Here is an 18,554-nt window from a genome sequence, read left to right as displayed (position 1 = left end):
TGTCCAATAGTGAGTTCTTGCTCTGATAGTTGAAGTACTTGCATTTGACAAGTACTATACCACTATATTTGGTTATTTCTAGGTCTCATACCTAGGAACTTCTGCTCTACTTATCAAGTTTTGTATTTTTTTCTATACCAGGAACAAATAGTTTTGATGATTGCTATTTGGATTGTATAGTTTGTATTATATAATAAAGCTAGGCCCTTATCCTTTCCACTTTTTCCCATTATTTCCCTTCAGATTGTTGATGTTTTGTTTCTTCAGATGTATTTTGTTATTATTTTATCTAGTCCTATAATGTAATATTTTCTGTTCAGTTCTGGGCTTTCCATTAGGAAGGTTTTAAAGTCCCCTATTTCATTGAATCCCAATCTTTTCCTCTGAAAGATTATTCTTTTTTTTTTTTTTAGAAAAATTATTCTTGGGCAGCTAGGTGGTGCAGTGGATAGAGCACCAGCCCTGGATTCAGGAGCAACTGAGTTCAAATTCAACCTCAGACACTTGACACTAGCTGTATGACCCATGGCAAGTCACTTAATCCCAATCAGCTCACCAAAAAAAAAAAAAGAAAGAAAGAAAAGAAAAATTATTCTTAATTTTTCTGGGTAGTACATTCTTAGTTGTAATTCAAGTTCCTTTGCCATCAAGAATATCATATTTCAAGCCCTCTGATCTGCTAATGTTGAAGCTGCCAGGTCCTGTGTAATCCTGATTGTTGCTCCTTGATATTTAAATTGTTTCTTGCTGCTTGTAGTATTTTCTCCTTTCTCCTGATAATTCTGGAATTTGGCTATGATATTCCTTGGATTTTTCCTTTTGGGGTCTTTTTCAGGAAGTGATTGGTGGATTCTTTCAATGACTAGTTTTCATTTTCTTCTAAAGTTGTCTCATTGAGTCATTAGCTTCCAAACTACTCAATTCTGATTCGTAATGAATTATTTTCCCCAGTCAATTTTTGCACCTCCTTTTCCATTTGGCCAATTGTATTTTTTAATGAGTTGCTTAACTCAGTCAATTTTTGTCCTTTCCCCAAGCTATTGACTCTCTCTTGCATAATTCTCATTTCTTTTCCCAGTTTTTCTTCTACCTCTCTTATTTGATTTATAAAATCCTTTTTTAACATATTTCAAGAGGGCTTTTTTATCTTGAAACCTATTCCTCTTCCCCTTTGAGGCTTCTAATGTAGGCATTTTGACATTTGTTATCCTCTTCTGAGTTTGTGTTTCAGTCTTCCCTGTAGCCATAGTAGTTTTCTATGGTGAGGGTTCTTTTCTGTTTCTTATTTATATTTTAGCCTATTTCATGCCTTTTAAAGTTGAGCTCTGCTCCTGGGGTATAGGGCACACTGTCTCAAGCTTCTTTTGATGGACGACAAGAACCTGATCATTGGTTTTCTGCTCTGAGGAGCTTGCAGCATGCTCATTGCACTGGGATGAACCAGCTTAGTTGCCCCAGTTGTGTAGTAGATACCCCAGCTGGTATATTTCCTTCTGCTTTGAAGCTGGGGGCCTCACAACTGGCCTGCTGTGCCACTAGCTTGCTGAGCTAAGAATGAGGGTCCTCAGCTGCTGATCTATGCTGTGGCTAAGAGCCTTCTGCTGGCTTGCCCAGACACCCTCTGTTCTGAGCTGTGGTCCCCTTTTACCCAGGTGAGACAGACCTTTCCTGAAACCCTTCTAGGTTATCATAAGCCAGAAGATTGTTTCACTCCATCTTTTTTGTAGGTTCTTTAGCTCCATAATCCATGTAAAGGCTTAATTTAATGTTATTTCTGAGGGAAATTTGGGATAGCTCAGGCAACTTCCTAACTTCTCTCTGCCATCTTAGCTCCCATAAGTAATATTTTCAATCAATAAACATTTTAAAGCACCCACTATGTGCCAGAAACTGTGCTAACCATTGGGAAAAGGTGGCAAAAAGATAGTCATTGCCCTGAAATAATTAATTAACAATCTAATGGAGGAGAAAAAATATGTTCAAACTATATTTAGGATAAATAAGAAATAATTAATAGAGGGAAGGCACTAGAATTAAGAGGGCTTGGGAAAAGACTTCCTGTAAAAGATGGGACTTTATTTGAGACTTAAAAGAAGCCAGGGAAGCTAGTACATGGAGATGAGGAGGGAAAATATTCGACATGGAGGATAGCCAGAAAAAAATGCCCAGAGTTGAGAGATGGAGTGTCTTGTTTGTGGAACAGCAAGGAGGCCAATGTCATTGAATGAAGAATACATGGTGGAGAGTAATGCATAAAAAGATTAGAAAGGTAGGAGAGGATTAGATAATGAAGAGCTTTAAATGCCAAGCAGAATTTTGTATTTTATCTTGGAGGAAATAGGGAACCACTATTTATTTATTTATTGAATAGGGGGAAGTTACATGGGTCAGACCTATATTTAGGAAAATGACTTTAGTGACTGAATCTCTGGAGGATGGATTATAGTGAGGAGGAACTTGAAGCAGGCAGAATCACTAGTGAGATATTGCCATAGTCCAAAAGTGAGGTGATAAGTGCCTGAACCAGAGTGATGGCAATGTCAGAAGAGAGCAGGGTACATATTTGAGAGATGTAGCAAAGTTGAAAATGACAGTCCTTGGCATTGGGGAATGGGGGGGTGGGGGGGGTGGGGGGTGGTAAGGATTAGTGAGGAGTTGAGGATGATGCCTAGGTTGTGAGCCTGAGAGACTGGGAGGATGGTGATGTTTTTTTTTTCTGTAATGTAAAACATTACATATTAGTCATTTTGTATAAGAGAACTTGAATAAAAGAAAAGTAAATGAAAGTGAAAATAGCATGCTTCAGTCTGTGTTCAATCAATATTAGTTCTTTATTTGAAGGTGAATAGTATGCTTTATCATTTGTCCTTTGGGTTTGTCTTGGACCATTGTATTGCTGAGAATAGTTATGTCATTAATAGTTCTTCATCAAACAATATTGCTATCTCTGTTCACAATATTCTATTGGTTCTGCTAACTTCATTATACATCAGTTCATACAAGTCTTTTCAGGGCTTTATGAAATCGTCTTGCTTGTCATTTATTATAGCACAATAATATCCCAGGTGATACTCTTTAATGTAATGGGGAAGGTAGAAGGTGGTGAGAATTTAGGGGGAAAGATAATTAGTTTGATTTTGCACATGTTAAGTTTAAGATGTTTACTCGCTATTGAGTTCAAGATTTCTGAAGGGCAGTTGGAGATGTGAGATTGGAGGACAGCACTGAGGATCCAATTGAAGTTGTGTAACATAAATTGTGGTGGCCCTAGTCAGAATGTTCATGTGATTTTCTCTACCTTGGTTTAGCAACAAGTTTGTAGAAGTGAATGGTAGAGTGATCCAAGACTGACATTTGTTAGGGCATAATCAGTGAAATGATAACATGGCTAGGGGTTCAAGAGAGAAGGACAGTGTAAAGTTGAATTGGCTTACCAAGGGGTCAAGATTGGAAAAAGAGGAGAGAGTAGCAAATTCAGGGGAAATAGTCTGGGAGAGAATTGATGGGTCAAAGGATTGGCTATTACAGTGCAAAAACTAGGGTTTAGTAAGGGAAGGTAGAAGGAGAGGTTAAAAGCCAATAGATCAGTTAATCAATATTTATTAAACACCTACTAGTTGACACACATTGTGCTAAACACTGGTAATGCAAAAGGAAAATGAAGACAGTTTGTGCCCTCAAGAAGCTTATAATCTATTTGGGGAGACTACATAAAAAAAATACACACCCACACAAACTATCTACAGGACAAATGGGAAATATTTAACAGAAGGAAGGCATTAGAATTAAGAGGAGTTTGGAAAGGCTTCCTATAAAAGATGGAATATTAATTGGAACTTAAAGGAAGGCAGGGAAGTAAATAAGTCAAGTTGAAGAGGTAGAGTGTTCCTGACAGGGGAACAGCCAGAGAAAATGCCTGTCCCTGAGATATGGAATGTCTTGTTCATGGAACAGGAAGAAGGATACATGGTAGGCAGTAAGGCATAGGAAGACTTCATAGGTAGGAAGGGTCTAAGATATGAAGTGTTTTGAATGCCAGAGAATTTTGTATTTGCAACTGGGAGCAATAGGAAACCACTAGAGTTTATAGAGTTGGAGGGTGACATGGTCAGATCTAGGTTTTAGAAAAATCACTTGTGATTTTGTTAGGATAAGTCAATTTCATAATTCTTGGATGTGAAAGTCTTACATTTGTGGGTGATGGCAAGATCAAGGTCTGACCATCTTTGTGTACCTTGGTAATTTACTTGGTGTCACTGTGTCACATTAGTCTATAAATTAATTGGGTAGTGTGGTAAAAATTATTTGATTTTATCCCAAATCTACTCTTTCTTGGGAGTAACTCCAAAATTCCACACGCCCTACCACAAAGTTCAGGCCAGGTTGAACATATGAACAAAGAGCTTAAGAGTATGATTGGCAAATTATGTACTGAAACCCATTTGAAATGCCCTGATGTTTTACCATTGGCATTATTCTATCCACGCAGTAGACCAAGAGAACTTTGTATATCTCCTTTTGAAATGCTTTTTGGTCACCCTCCTATCCAAGCTAAAACTTTTTCCCCAGTTTATACATCACTGGTGGGAGGTGATACTTCTGTTGCCTCCTATATACAGGAATTACAGACTAGGCTACGTGAACTCCATGAAGTAGGAGCTGTGGTCCAGGTGGGACTTTTAGACTTTTCATTGCACAATTTAAATCCAGGAGATAAAATATATGTAAAGAATTTTCAGAGAACCAGTGGAACCCAGCCCGCTTGGGAGGGACCTTTTCAGGTATTATTGACAACTCCTACTGCCATTAAAATCAGTGAAAAAGACTCTTGGATTCATGTTCTCATGTAAAGCCTGCACCATTCATAGGTAAAGAGATTTCAGATAAAACTCAAATAGCCACTAAAGAGCAAAAACCCTAACAATAGCAACTGTTAAAGAGTAAAGAGAGCCCAGGGGCAACAGAGGTTCCCATTTGATAGTCCCACTGACCAGTTACTTGCCTTGGGACTCAGTCTCCCTAAAGTATTGGGAGAAGGAAATTGCCTTTTTAGGGATTTAGGAGATCAGCTACAAGGTCACTGTAGTAATCATCTCAGACACAGACAAGAATCTGCTTCTTATATGCTTAACCATAGAACTGAGTTTGAGTCTTTTAGAATAAATGACTCTCCTTTTGAAGAATATGTTGATGAATTAAAGAAACTTGGAAGGTGGGGAGGAAATGATATGATTGTTTGCTAGACATCACCAGCTGAATGTGATAGCTCATCAGTTGAATCAGCCCCTATTGAAAATCAGTGGCACAGACAAAACTGATGCTAAAGAACTCCACACTTTCTACCATAGAAAACATTATGACAGCATTAGAAAAATCAATGACAATTCGGAAACCCCTGCCACTTTGGCATGCAGAGAATTGGGGAATCAGTTAAAACAATGTGGCATACCCCAAATTCTAGCAGCTTAAATACCTTAAACTTTAACAAGCATTTCCTTCTACTGGTCTACCACTGAAGCACATGGCCTGGTTTTCTGGCCCACCTCAATCTCCCCCACCCTTTCCCCTCCCAGTACCTATCCTTTAATCCTGTTTGTTTTGTTTTGGCTTTTGAAAGGCACTGAAAAGGCCTGGAATTCACCACACCTTTAAGTTCTTTAAGAGCACAAAAGAGTGCTTAGCAAATCTTTTGCTTTTTGTTTTTGGCTTTTCTTTGTTTTTTGACTTGTGTTTCTTTTGCTTTTTAAAAAAAATTCAATTTTGTAAACTAAGTAACTTTTCAAAGACATCTTAAGTATATGCTGTGGGTGGGGCCATTGGGCTTCAGAAGCTACCAGAATTCTTTTTTTCTTTCTTTCTTTTTGAGGGAACCATGAATTTTAATGAGTTTTTTTAATGGGATTCTGTTTTTTTTTTTTAAAGAAGGGTTATTGAAACCTATTGCTTGATCTATCAATGAACATATTGAATATTGAATCTTGCTGATTGAAGCCTTATTCCTTTTTTTTTTTTTAGTGAGGCAATTGGGGTTAAGTGACTTGCCCAGGGTCACACAGCTAGTAAGTATTAAATGTCTGAGGCTGGATTTGAATTCAGGTATTCCTGACTCCAGGGCCAGTGCTCTATCCACTGTACCACCTAGCTGCCCCGCTTTATTCCTTTTTGATAAATTGATCACCACTTTAAGTATCTGTTACTGTTATACTAGATAGAGAACTCATGTATAAGGTGATGTGGTTTACTTGCTAAAAGAAGATTATGTAATAATGTCTAATATAATCAGCTATTTACATTCATTTAACATTTATATGTCATTATACTCTGGGTATGGTTTGGAATTATTGTATATATCACTAGTATATCTTCAGTTATGCAGCATAGTACACATTTTTACCATCATACTGTCTTTGGTGAAATTAATATGAGATTTAGGAAGTATGGAAACTTACCATTTCAGAGACTAACTTACTGTGAACTTTAATGCAGTCCCTGGAGAGAATATATGTGCAATAAAAGAGACAGGTATACGTAAGTCCATGGTTTGCTTATGATGGAGACTATGTAGAGCACAATTGCCAGACACAGTCCAGTTTCGTCCTCTCTCCCTCCTAATATAACCTAATTTAACTGAACTTGTTTTCTTTTTGTCTCACTCAGTCTAATCACCTGTGGCCTAGCACAATCACTGACAGTCTTGAAACCATGAGATGTATTATGATAACCTTTCCATAACATTTTCCAGGTGTCATGAACACATTACTAAATTTGGTTTTGATCCAGACACATGGTGGTAAGAAGTGTTATAGATTGCATAACTACCTCAACCCTCTATTATATAAAGGAGGGAATGTAATGGAATTTATTAATTTGATCATTGACAACGCTATGCTAAGGTTTAGTAAAAAAATTCAGCAATTCAAACAGTTAAAGAAGAGAATCCAGCTTTCCAGTCCAGAGTCCAGAGCCCAGTTTTCCAGACCAGAATCCAGCTTCCTCCTGATGACATCTTACCACTTCAAGAAGACAAGAGAACTCAGAGACTTTATATGAACAGTTTTTGTTTTGTTGGTTTTTGCAATCTCCTTCTGTTATTATATACCATATGTAACATGTACTCTCTGCAGAGGCCCTCCCTCTGCAAGATCAATGTCAAGGCGTCACGTTAATGAGGGATTGCCCCTCTGGACAAAACTTTTCTCTCTCCCTTTTCTATATTGATATTAACATATTGTTAGTTAGCATAGGATATTATTTTTGGCTGTTTCATTGAGCAAACTCATTTGTTTTTCAAATGAAACAAAGCAGGGAATGTGATAAAAATTATTTGTGGAAAAGATATATATCGGAAATTTTAGCTGATTCATTTGAGAGATTGTGCATGCTACTGAAGTGACTTTTGAAGGACCTCCCTTTTGGGGAGGAGAAAGCAAGGAACTTCCGTGATACCAACTTAAAGGTGAGAGTAGGAATGGAAGTTCTTGCTCTCTGGCAGTGAACTTAACAGCTATGGAGCGGGATTGAAAGGAGTGCACGTGGTTTGGTGTTCGGTCTTTTTAGGGATTCGCAGTCTGGCGGGCAGTTTGGGATTTGGTGAGTTTTATAAAGGAATAAACTAAGCTTAGATCTAAGATTATTCATTTGTATTTCTCTTTTCTTATTTTCCTAATTGGTTTCAGCTCTTGTGGTCCAATTAATTCCCAAGCAATAATAAAAAACTGATTCCTCACAGATTAAAGCTCAGTGGCTCCTTTAATGTCTCTCATGTCTTTATTTCTATAAAGTGTATTTTGTAGTTGTTTTTATATAATATTTGTGTGTGCTGTTGGCAGCTGGATTCCCACTTACTTTACACATTTCCTCATTATTTTTTTTATGAAGTTACTTTTTCAAGCTCTTTCTGTTGGGTTTCCTTGTTTGTTTGAATGGGTTCATTTTATATGCTGATAACTTTGTTGAATTTATTGTTTTAAGTAATTGTAGTTGACCCTTTGGGAGCCTCTAAGAAACTCATAATGCCATCCTCAAACAGCAATAATTTTGTTTCCTCTTTGACTGTAGTCGTTCTCTCAATTTCTTTTTCTTGTCTAATTGTTATAATTAGCGTTCCTATAATTATATCAAATATTAGTGGTGGCAACTAAATCCTTGATTTATGTCTGATCTTATGAGTAAGGCTTCTATAGTTCTCCATGATAATTCTAATTCTTGGTTTTAGACACTAATGAACATATAATATGAACATTAATTTACATTTAATTTATTCCTGGCTTACATTTTTTATATATAAAAGGTATTGTATTTAGTTAAAAGTTTATTATTATCTACTTAAATAACCATGTAATTTAAAATTGTTTTTATTGTTAATATGTTCTATTATGTTTATAGTTTTCTAATATTGAGACAATCTTACAGGTGTTGTTATAAATCAAATCTGTTTGTAATGCAATGTTTTTATAATCTCTTCACTAGTAGGCTGTTTCCTATTTTTCCATCAAATTTCATTAGAGATATTGATCTATAGTTTTCTTTTTTTTTTGGTTTATTTTCTCCAGTTATTAGGATTATATTTGTATCAATAAGACTTTTAGCATGATCTGTCCCCCCATCTCCATTTTCACATACAATTTATGTGTGACATTGTCATTGCTTAGAGCAATTATAAATATTCTCTGCCTGCTTCTAACTCAACCATGTGAAAATGGTGAGAGCCAATTTCAGGCTAGAATAACTCAGAGGTTGTGATAATAGAGAAGTATGATAATAAAATCTTCTAGTTGGCTGCCAAGTCAGAAGAACTGATGACTAAGTATTTGCTGAGCCAGAACTGAGTGTGCATACAAAAGCAGAAACCCATCCATATGAAACTCTTTTGTACATGGCTTAATGAGAGGATGACTTTTTTGAACTCTAAAGCTATTGAGTAGGAGAGAGGTGGTGGGTCACATTCTTCTACTAGGTTGCCAAGTATTCATGAATTACATGATACCTCTGTTTCTCTTGTGTTTACCCTTTCATGATTTTAGCATAATGAGAGTCTGGTGTATATGCAGATCTCCTTAGCTTGTTCTCAAAGAGAAAGAAGAACAAGAAAGCAAAATGGCTATGTGATGAAGTTTTTACAAATAGCTGAGGAAAGAATGAAAAGGAAAAGGAAAGGAGATAGGGAAAATATACACAACTGAATGCAAAATTTCAGTGAATAGCAAGGAGAGATAAGGTTTTCTTAAATGAGCAATGCAAAGAAATAGAAGAAAACAGTAGAATAGGAAAGAAAAAAATTTCTTCAAGAAAATTAGAGATATCTACAGAATGTTTCATGCAAAAATGGGGATGATAAAAGACAAAAATGGTAGGGACTTAACCAACAGAAGAGATTAAGAAGAACTACCCAAGGAGAATCTGAACATCACCAATAAACATGCTGGTGTGATTACTGATCTACAGCTAAACATCCTGGAGAATAAAGTCAAGTGGGCCTTAGGAAGCATTGCTAACAATAAGGCTAGTGGAGGTGATGGAATTCCAGCTGAGCTATTTAAAATCCTAGAAGATGATGCTGTTAAAATATTGCATTCAATATGCCAGCAAATTTAGAAAACTCTACAGTGGCCACAGGATCGGGAAAGATCAGTTTATGTTCCAGTGCTAAAGAAGGGCAATGCCAAGGAATGTTAAAATTACTGAACAATTATACTCATTTCACACACCATCATGGTCATGCTTAAAATTCTAAAAGAAGGCTTCAGAAATATGTGAATTGAGAATTACCAGAAGGCTGGTTTTCAAAGTAACAGAGAAACTAGAGACTAAATTGCCAATATTTGCTGGATTATGGAGATAGTAAGGGATTTCTAGGGGAAAAAAACCCATCTAGTTCTGCTTCACTGACTATGCTAAAGCCTTTGACCATGAGAATCATAACAAAATATGGCAAGTCCTCAAAGAGATGGGAATGCCAAATCATCTAGTCTCCTGAGGAGCCTGTATGTGGGCCAAAAGGCAACAGTTAGACCCAAACAACTGATTGGTTTAAGATTTGAAAAGGAGTACCAGAAAGCTGTATACAGTCACTTTATTTATTTAACTTATATGCAGAGTACATCATGTGAAATGCCAGGTTGGATGAGTCAAAAGGCAGAATTATGGTTGCTGGAGAAATAGCAACAATCTCAGATATGTAGATGATACCATTCTGATGGAAGAAAGTGAAGAAGAATTAAGCCTTTTGATGAAAGTGAAAGAGGAGAGTTTAAAAGCATCATTGAAGCTTACCATAAAAAACCCAAGTTCCATCATTTCCTAGTGAAAAGAGGAAAAAGAAACGTCAGATTTTATATTATTGGGCTCAGAGATCACTGAAAATGGTGACTGCAGCCATAAAATTAAAAGACTCTTGCTCCTTTGAATGAAAGGTATGGAAAATCTGGACAGCATACAAAAAAAGTGGAAACATTACCTTGCCAACAAAGATCCATGTAGTCAAAGCTATGTTTTTTTCCAGTATCAATGTATGGCTGTGAAAACTGGATATAAGGAAAGCTGAGCAGTGCAAAACTGACATTTTTGAATTGTCGTGCTGGAGAAGACTTTTAAGAGTCTCTTAGCAAGGAGATCAAATACGTCAATACTTCAAGAAACTAATTCAGGAAATTTACTGGAAGATCAAATACTGAAGCTGAAATATTTTGGCCTCATAATAAGATAGGACTCACTGGAAAAGCCCCTGTTATTGGGAAAGATTGAAGGCAAAAGGAAAAGGGGATGGTAAATGATGGATTGCTAGTGTCTTGAAAACAACGAATATGAATTTGGACAAACTTTGAGAGACGGTGGAGAATAGAAGGGCCTGGTGTGTTATAATTCATAAGATTATACAGAGTTGGACATGACTGAATAGCTGAATGGCTTATTCTGCTCATTTAGCCTCAAATCATGTATGACACTAGGAAACTTCTGGGAGAATCATAATGACATACAAGGGTAGTATGTTGGAGAGACTGGAGCATGAATTGCATAATCCATTAAATCAGCTAACCATACATCTAGACTCTCTCACTGTCTTCAGAGGCATTCAAATAGAATTGTCAATATCAGCCATAACTTCTTTTGCTTCACTTACACTTGGGTGATCTTGGTGACTCTTGTTCATAGAGTGTGATGAGAGACCATGTAGGTCTTAGGGCTTTCTTCCATTTGAGGCATTCCTCCCCACCTCACTCCCCACCCCCTGAAAAAAGGCATTGATCTTTTGTCTTTTCATTTATTCTTTTCCATTCTAGGTGAAGGAAGTGGAGTCTCTGACCTTGGGATTTTTGAATGGTAGGGACAGTGAACCACAGGAATCCTGGAGTTAGAGTTCAGGCCAGTTGTTGATACCAGTCCCACATCAAAACCCTGAAGAGCAAGGAGTGATCCTAGGCAAGACCTTAGTGAGGGCTTATCCAAGTAGTTGGAGTCTTTGTATTCTATCCAGCTGGGTGATACAGTAGATAGAGGGCTGGGGCTGGAGTCAGTAAGACCTGCCTTTAAATCTGGACTCAGATGTGTGACTTTGGGCAAGTCACTTAACCTCTTTTTTCCTCAGTTTCCTCAACTGTGGAATGAGAATAATAACACCTACCTCTCAGTGTTATTGTGAGAATTAAATAAGATAATATGTGTAAAGTACTGTACTTAGCAAAATGTCTGGCACATATATTTTTTAAAATAATAAATATTTTAATTTATAGTTTTGGGTTCCAATTTTTATCCCTCTTTCCTTCCCTCCATTCCTCTCTCCCTGAGGAAGTAAACAATCATATATGGGTTATACATGTATGATTATGTAAAAAATTGCCATATTTGTCATTTTGTACAAGAAAACTTGATTAAAAGAAAAAAATTAAAGAAAGTGAAAAATAGCATGCTTCAGTCTGTTCCATCAATATCAGTTCTTCCTTTGGAGGTGGATAGTATGTATCATCAGTAGTTCTTTGGAATTGTCTTGGATCATTGTATTGTTGAGTATAGTCAAATTCTTCATCAAACAATATTGCTGTCTCTGTGTACTGTGTATTGCTTCTGCTCACTTCACTATACATCAGTTCATAGAAGTCTTTCCAGGCCTTTCTGAAATCATTCCAAAGCAGTAATTCTTTTTTTAAAATTTTTAAAATTTTTTTATTTTTTTTTTAAGTGAGGCACTTGGGGTTAAGTGACTGCCCAGGGTCACACAGCTAGTAAGTGTTAAGTGTCTGAGGCCGGATTTGAACTCAGGTACTCCTGACTCCAGGGCCGGTGCTCTATCCACTGCGCCACCTAGCTGCCCCAAAGCAGTAATTCTTAAAAACAATTTAGTTTAAAATAGAGACACTGTTCAATGAAACAATTCAGTCACAAAAATACAGAAGCAAATGTATCTGGTATCTAATATTATTATTTGATAATAATAACAACAAAAACAACAGTAAGAATACATGTGCCAATTTGGAACTATTCCCAAAAGGCTATAGAACTGTGCATACCCTTTGGTCCAGCAATACCAACCCAAAAGAGAAAAAGACCTATTTGTACAAAAATATTTATAGCAGCTCTTTTTGTGATGGCTAAAAATTGGAAATCAAAGGAATATCATTATAATATTTTTTAGTTCTATAAAGAAATTCTTTGGGAGTTTGGTATAACATTAAATGAAATGATTTGGGGAGTAACTGTCATCATTTAATTTATATTGGCTACCAATGAGTAATTAATATTTTAAAAAATTACTTATTTCTGTAAATACTCATTTGTAGTTGTATTTACCTAATTCTTGTGTATATCTTGGAAAATAGAACCACAAGTATTTTATACTTTCTATAATAATTTAAAATATAATTTCTCTTTATCAGTTCTTGCTGGGTTTTATTGGTGTTATATATAGATACTAAGAATTTGTCTGGATTTATTTTATATCTTGAAAATTTGCTGAAGTCATTACTAAACTAGTTTTAGTTGACTCTTTAGAATTCTTTTTTTTTTCTGGTGAGGAAATTAAGTGTTACATGTCTGAGGCTGGATTTTAACTCAGGTCCTCTTGAATCTAGGGCCGGTGCTCTATCCACTGCACCACCTAGCTGCTCCTTAGAATTCTTTAAGTATGCCATCATATCTGCACAAAGTGATCATTTTGTTTCTTCTATACCAACACCTATTCCCTCAGTTTCTTTTTCTTGTCTTATGGTTATAGTCAGCATATCTAGTAATATGTCAAATAGAAGTGATGACAATGGACATCTTTATTTTATTACTGAATTTATTGTATTGTATTGTATCATTTCATATAATGGTAGCTCTCAGTTTTAAATATATATTGTTTTAAGGAAAAGTCTATTCCTGTATTTCTAGTGCCCTCCCCCATTTTTAAAAAACAGAAATGAGCACTGCATTTATCAAAAAGCTATTTATGCATCTATTGATATTATCATATGATTTTGTTATCAATATGTTTAATTTTGTAGTATTCCTAATATTAAATCAACCATGTATCCCTTGTACAGTGTGGGCCAAAAGTCTTGAAGGAGTCTGATGTTTTAATAACTTTTTGAAAATTATTTTTTTGCCATTTATGAGATTTGATTTTCACATTTAATGTAAATTAATTTCCTACATATATTGTATATGATGCTGGTACTGCAAATTAAAAACAAACAAAAAATAAAGGAGTTACTAAATATTCATGACTTTTGGCCCACCCTGTATAAAGGCAACCTGATCATAGTGTATAAACTTTGTTATATGTTATTTTAGTCTCTTTGCTAATTTTTTATTTAAATTTTTTACATCTATATTCATTGGAGATATTTATCTCTAGCTTTCTTTTTCTACTTCATTTCCTACATGAGTTAGTCCCAGATCTCAAGTCTAAATTAGGCATAGCATTGAAGCACTACCCTACTTCCTCTGTGCAGAAAAATGGTAGTGAACATACTTTGCCAAAGAGTAAATATTAAGAGGACTATATATTTAGACTATGAAAAACTCTGTCCTCATAGTCATTCTGCCCTCTGTTTGGAATTTGAATAAAGGTCAATATCATAACTTTATTTGAAACACTATTTTTAAAAGTCTACATTGAGAACTACAAATAGCAATACAGTTGTACTCTCAATCCCACACTTTTAAATCTAAACTTTCCTGTTCTACTTGAGGGAGTGTGAAACTAGAGAAACTTCTAGACCTCTCTCTTAGAGGGCAATGTTGGAGCAGGTATAACTGGGAACAAAGTTTTGAAAAGGAGGTGGTATTTGGGTTTGGTGAGGCTTGGTTCCTTTAGCAAATTTTGGTCTTTCTCCTTCCTGGCTTCTTGGTCAGACCCTTGTTAAGGTAAGGTTATTCCTTGCCTCCAACACGGGAGCAATTTAATTAAAGTTAAATGACACTTTGATTCATGAAATAAAAGTAACTGATGTGTCCAAAAATGAAACAAAACAAAATCAAAACCTGATTCACTATAGTTTGTGTCAAGACTATATCTCTGTCATTGAAGGTAGGATTCCTTCTTTTGTTATTTGTGCAAGCAATGTATATATTATTGGAATTAATATGTAAATGCTTTTTAAAAATTCACTTGTAAATACATCTGGTTCTAGAGTTTTTTTCTTTTCTTTAGAAGTTCATTTATGGGGGCAGTAGGTGGCACAGTGGATAAAGCGCTGGCCCTGGATTCAGAAGGACCTGAGTTCAAATCCGACCTCAGACACTTGACAGTTGCTAGCTGTGTGACTCTGGGCAAGTCACTTAACCCTCATTGCCCCATTAAAAAAAAAAAGTTTATTTATGGATTCCATTTCTTCCTCTGAAATTAGATTGTTCTAGTTCTTATTCTGTTAATTTAGATATTTTAGTATTTTATATTTTTGTATCTATCATTTCCTTTAAATTAATTTCTTTCTTTCTTTTTTTTTTTTTTTTGCTAGCTTGACAGCTAGTAAGTGTCAAGTGTCTGAGGCCGGATTTGAATTCAGGTACTCCTGAATCCAGGGTCGGTGCTTTATCCACTGTGCCACCTAGCTGCCCCCTAAGTTCATTTCTAATGATATATTTCTCTATTTGTTGCAAATTCACCTTTTTAGTTTTTATAATGGTCATTAATTTTTTTCTCCTTTATAATCATATTAGCTAATGGTTTATATTTTATTTATCGATTCAGTGTTTTTTTGTTTTCAATGTTGTTAATTTCTTTAATTTTTTAGGATTTTTATTTGGTGTTTTATAATTTGTTAATATTCTAGTATTTTAGTTGCATTCTTAATATGTTCTTTCTATTTCTTTTGTTAATAAAGTGTTTAGAGATAGAAATCTTACCCTAAAACTGTTTTGGCTATATTGTAAGAATTCTCATATTTACCCTTATTTTTAATTAAACAATATTTAAATAACTTAAAATATAAATTTAAAAAATTTACATAAATGATAGTTTCTATGATTTGTTCTTTGGCCCACAAATTCTTTAGGACTGAGTTATTTAGTCATCAGTTGATTTTTATTTATTTATTTTTAGTGAGGCAGTTGGGGTTAAGTAACTTGCCCAGGGTCACACAGCTAGTTAAGTGTTAAGTGTCTGAGGCCAGATTTGAACTCAGGTACTCCTGACTCCAGGGCCGGTGCTCTATCCACTGCACCACTTAGCTGCCCCACATCAGTTGATTTTTAATATTTTTCTAATTGTTCTTTATTTAATATAATTTTTATTGCATTGTGATCAATAAAGGATTATATATGTTAGATTTGCTGCATTTGTGAGCTTTTAACATCCTAAGTCATGATCAATTTTTGTAAAGGTGCCATGCACAGCTGAAAATACATATTCTCCTTTCTGTTTCCTTTTAATATTCACCAGATGTTTAAGAAATCTAATTTTACTAAAATTCTATTCAGATTCCTAATTTTATGTTTTAGTTATATTTATTTAGGGCTGATATGGATAAATTTAAGTGGCCCACTATTAAGTTTTATTATCTATTTCTCTTTGTACTTAATTTAGTTTTTTCTTTAAGTATTTAGAAATTATGCCATTAAGGTGTGTATATTAGCTATTTAAATCACCTATGTCTATGCTTCTTCTTGTTGTTGTTCAGTCTTTTCAGTCATGTCTCACTCTTTGTGACCCCATTCACAGTTTTGGCAGAAGTACTGGAGTTGTTTGTCATTTCCTTCTCCAGCTCATTTTATAGATGAGGAAACTGAGGCATCCCAGGTTAAGTGACTTGCCCAGGGTCACGCATCTAGTGTCTGAGGCCAGATTTGAACTCAGGAAGATAAATTCCTGACTCCAGGCCAAGCACTCCATTCATTGTGCCACCTAGCTGTCCATATTGTCTATGTTACATTTCAATGAAATGTAGTTACTTTTTCATCTTTTGGAATTAAGTCTATTTTTGCTGTTGTCTTGTCTGAAATAAAAATTTCTACTCATCTGAGGCATGACATATTTTACTCCAACTTCTTATTTTAACTCTGTTTGTCTTTTTGTTTCAAGTGTGTTTCTTATGAATGACACATTTTAGAATTTTTCTAATTCATTCTGCTGGGTTCATCCATTTTATGGTTGTTCTTATTGCTCCAGTGATGAAATAACCACATGTGACCTTATTATCTTTGCTTTCTTGCCTACAATTTCATAATCCTCTAAAATATTCTCTAGGCTCCTTCTGGTGGTATCATTTTTACTCACACAACTAACAAGACTTGCATAGTGTTTGTCAAATTGTATAATATTCAGAAAGGTGCTAGGTCCCAGCAACATATTCTTGGGGGACAGAAGGTCTCTCTATTGCTAATCTACATTCTTTTTTGCTTTTTGGATGGCCTCTTTCCTCTACCTGTGGTGCCATATTCCTTTAGGAATGAGACCAATTTGGACTTTGTGTTCACATAACAGTTTGTTGACACTGGCAAAGAAGAAACATCAAACATTCTATTCAGACCACTGCAAAATTCCCTTTGCCCTCTATACTTGCTGGAATTGAAATCACCTATTCTATATTATTCTTTTTGGAAGCTTACATGACCAATTCTCAAGATGAACTGTAATTTCCTGCTAAAGTCCCAATGTAAAAACAAAGCTTAGCACAGCTATTGTCTATGAAAAGGTCTCAAATAGAATCTGATTCTCAGTCACTTTGTACCTCTTCCTATCTCTTCTAATCTATTCCACTGATAGATTTTAGAAGTCTTTTCTTCTGCTACTCCTGTTGCACCCTGACAAGCCTTCCTGATTTTCTCAAGAGATGACACTAGTTGGACAAATTATCTGTGATTGACAATTAATATTTTTCTGCCAAAACTCCAATGCAAATGTACTTTATGTCATGTGGGCAGTTGTAGGTGTAGATCTGTTCCTCAGAAAAGAAGTCAAGTCTGGGAAAAGAGATTTGGTAGTACTCTGAATAATGTTTTTAGTTGAAGCCGTGGAAATGAATGACACTAAAGTAATAGAATTTTATATTTGAATGAGATTTTAGCAATCTATCCATCTAATCCAACTCTCTCATTTTACAGATGAGGGAAATGAACCTTAGATATACACACGTATAAGACACACATGTAATGGTCATTCCATCCCATTAAGCTACTACAGAAATAAAAAAATTAAACACATATAGGATTCATAGGTCATTGTATATTAAGTAGTAGGTAACTTAAATCTACAATTGGGTTCATATTGGGAGAATAACTATTTAAGTTGCATATTTTGATTAAATGAAGTTAGAAGTCAATATATGTTAGAAATCAAAATGGAGTTTCAGAAACTATTCATATCATACGTCTAATAAGAAGCACTTATAATAAGAAGCATTTGAGCTTCCAAAAGACGCTCCACATCTTCATTTCCCCTCCCCCTTCTGGGTCAGACAGATGACAACTATAAGCTTTGGCAAAACTCAGTAACAAAATTTCTTTGGCATTGTGCCACTGAGTAGAAAATAATGGCTTTTCCTTCTGGTTTATTTCTAGATGGAAGATCCCATGCTCCACCTCCTCTGTATAGGGAGACATTCTCCAAGAAAACAGATGGTGCCACGGAAGGCCACTTGCCTTCCCATCCTGACTACAGGCAGCAATTACCTGGGATTAGCAAGGGCAAAGACTTCATCCGATGCTTGCCTGTCCACATCTCCAAATACATTTTAGGTAGGTTTATGACCTGCTTTGTAGATATAGTCATGAAACTCCTCTAAAATTAGCCCAGCTTGATTCAATTTGGGATTAATGAAACTATCCTATCTTTCAGGGCTTCTAGACAAAAAATCCCTGAACAGGTGTCTTTTTGTAAGCCGGCACTGGTCTATGCTGGTGGAGCAGGTCAAGAAGGATTATGCATCACATCAGCATATTGAAAATGAGATCACAGTCCTTCAGGTACTTCAAGTGCTGTTGGGAAAGAGTTGGACTTGTGCTTCATATTCTTAACTATAAATCAATTCTTAGGGAGGGGACATGGTGGGATTTCTATCTTCACATCCACTGTTTGCTAGATATTACTGCCTGGGGCAGCTAAGTGGCACAGTGGATAGGGCACTTTCCCTGAAGTT

At 35.6% G+C, this 18,554-nt stretch overlaps 2 protein-coding genes across 2 annotated transcripts in view; both read left to right on the top strand.

The window, feature by feature from the left end:
- The window catches only part of LOC122752702 (zinc finger protein 850-like), a 1,092,329-nt gene that overhangs the window by 391,361 nt on the left and 682,414 nt on the right, over window positions 1-18,554 (top strand).
- Window positions 1-18,554, top strand: part of CDRT1 (CMT1A duplicated region transcript 1) — a 101,151-nt gene that overhangs the window by 11,194 nt on the left and 71,403 nt on the right. Inside the window, exons 3-4 of the mRNA XM_043999584.1 lie at window positions 17,977-18,153; window positions 18,254-18,381. Of these exons, the coding sequence (XP_043855519.1) occupies window positions 17,977-18,153; window positions 18,254-18,381 (305 nt within the window). The remainder of the gene's footprint in view (window positions 1-17,976; window positions 18,154-18,253; window positions 18,382-18,554) is intronic.

The sequence above is a fragment of the Dromiciops gliroides genome, chromosome 4, assembly GCF_019393635.1.
Source record: "Dromiciops gliroides isolate mDroGli1 chromosome 4, mDroGli1.pri, whole genome shotgun sequence".
In the NCBI taxonomy this organism is placed as follows: Eukaryota; Metazoa; Chordata; class Mammalia; order Microbiotheria; family Microbiotheriidae; genus Dromiciops; species Dromiciops gliroides.
This window is presented reverse-complemented; position numbering and strand designations above follow the sequence as displayed.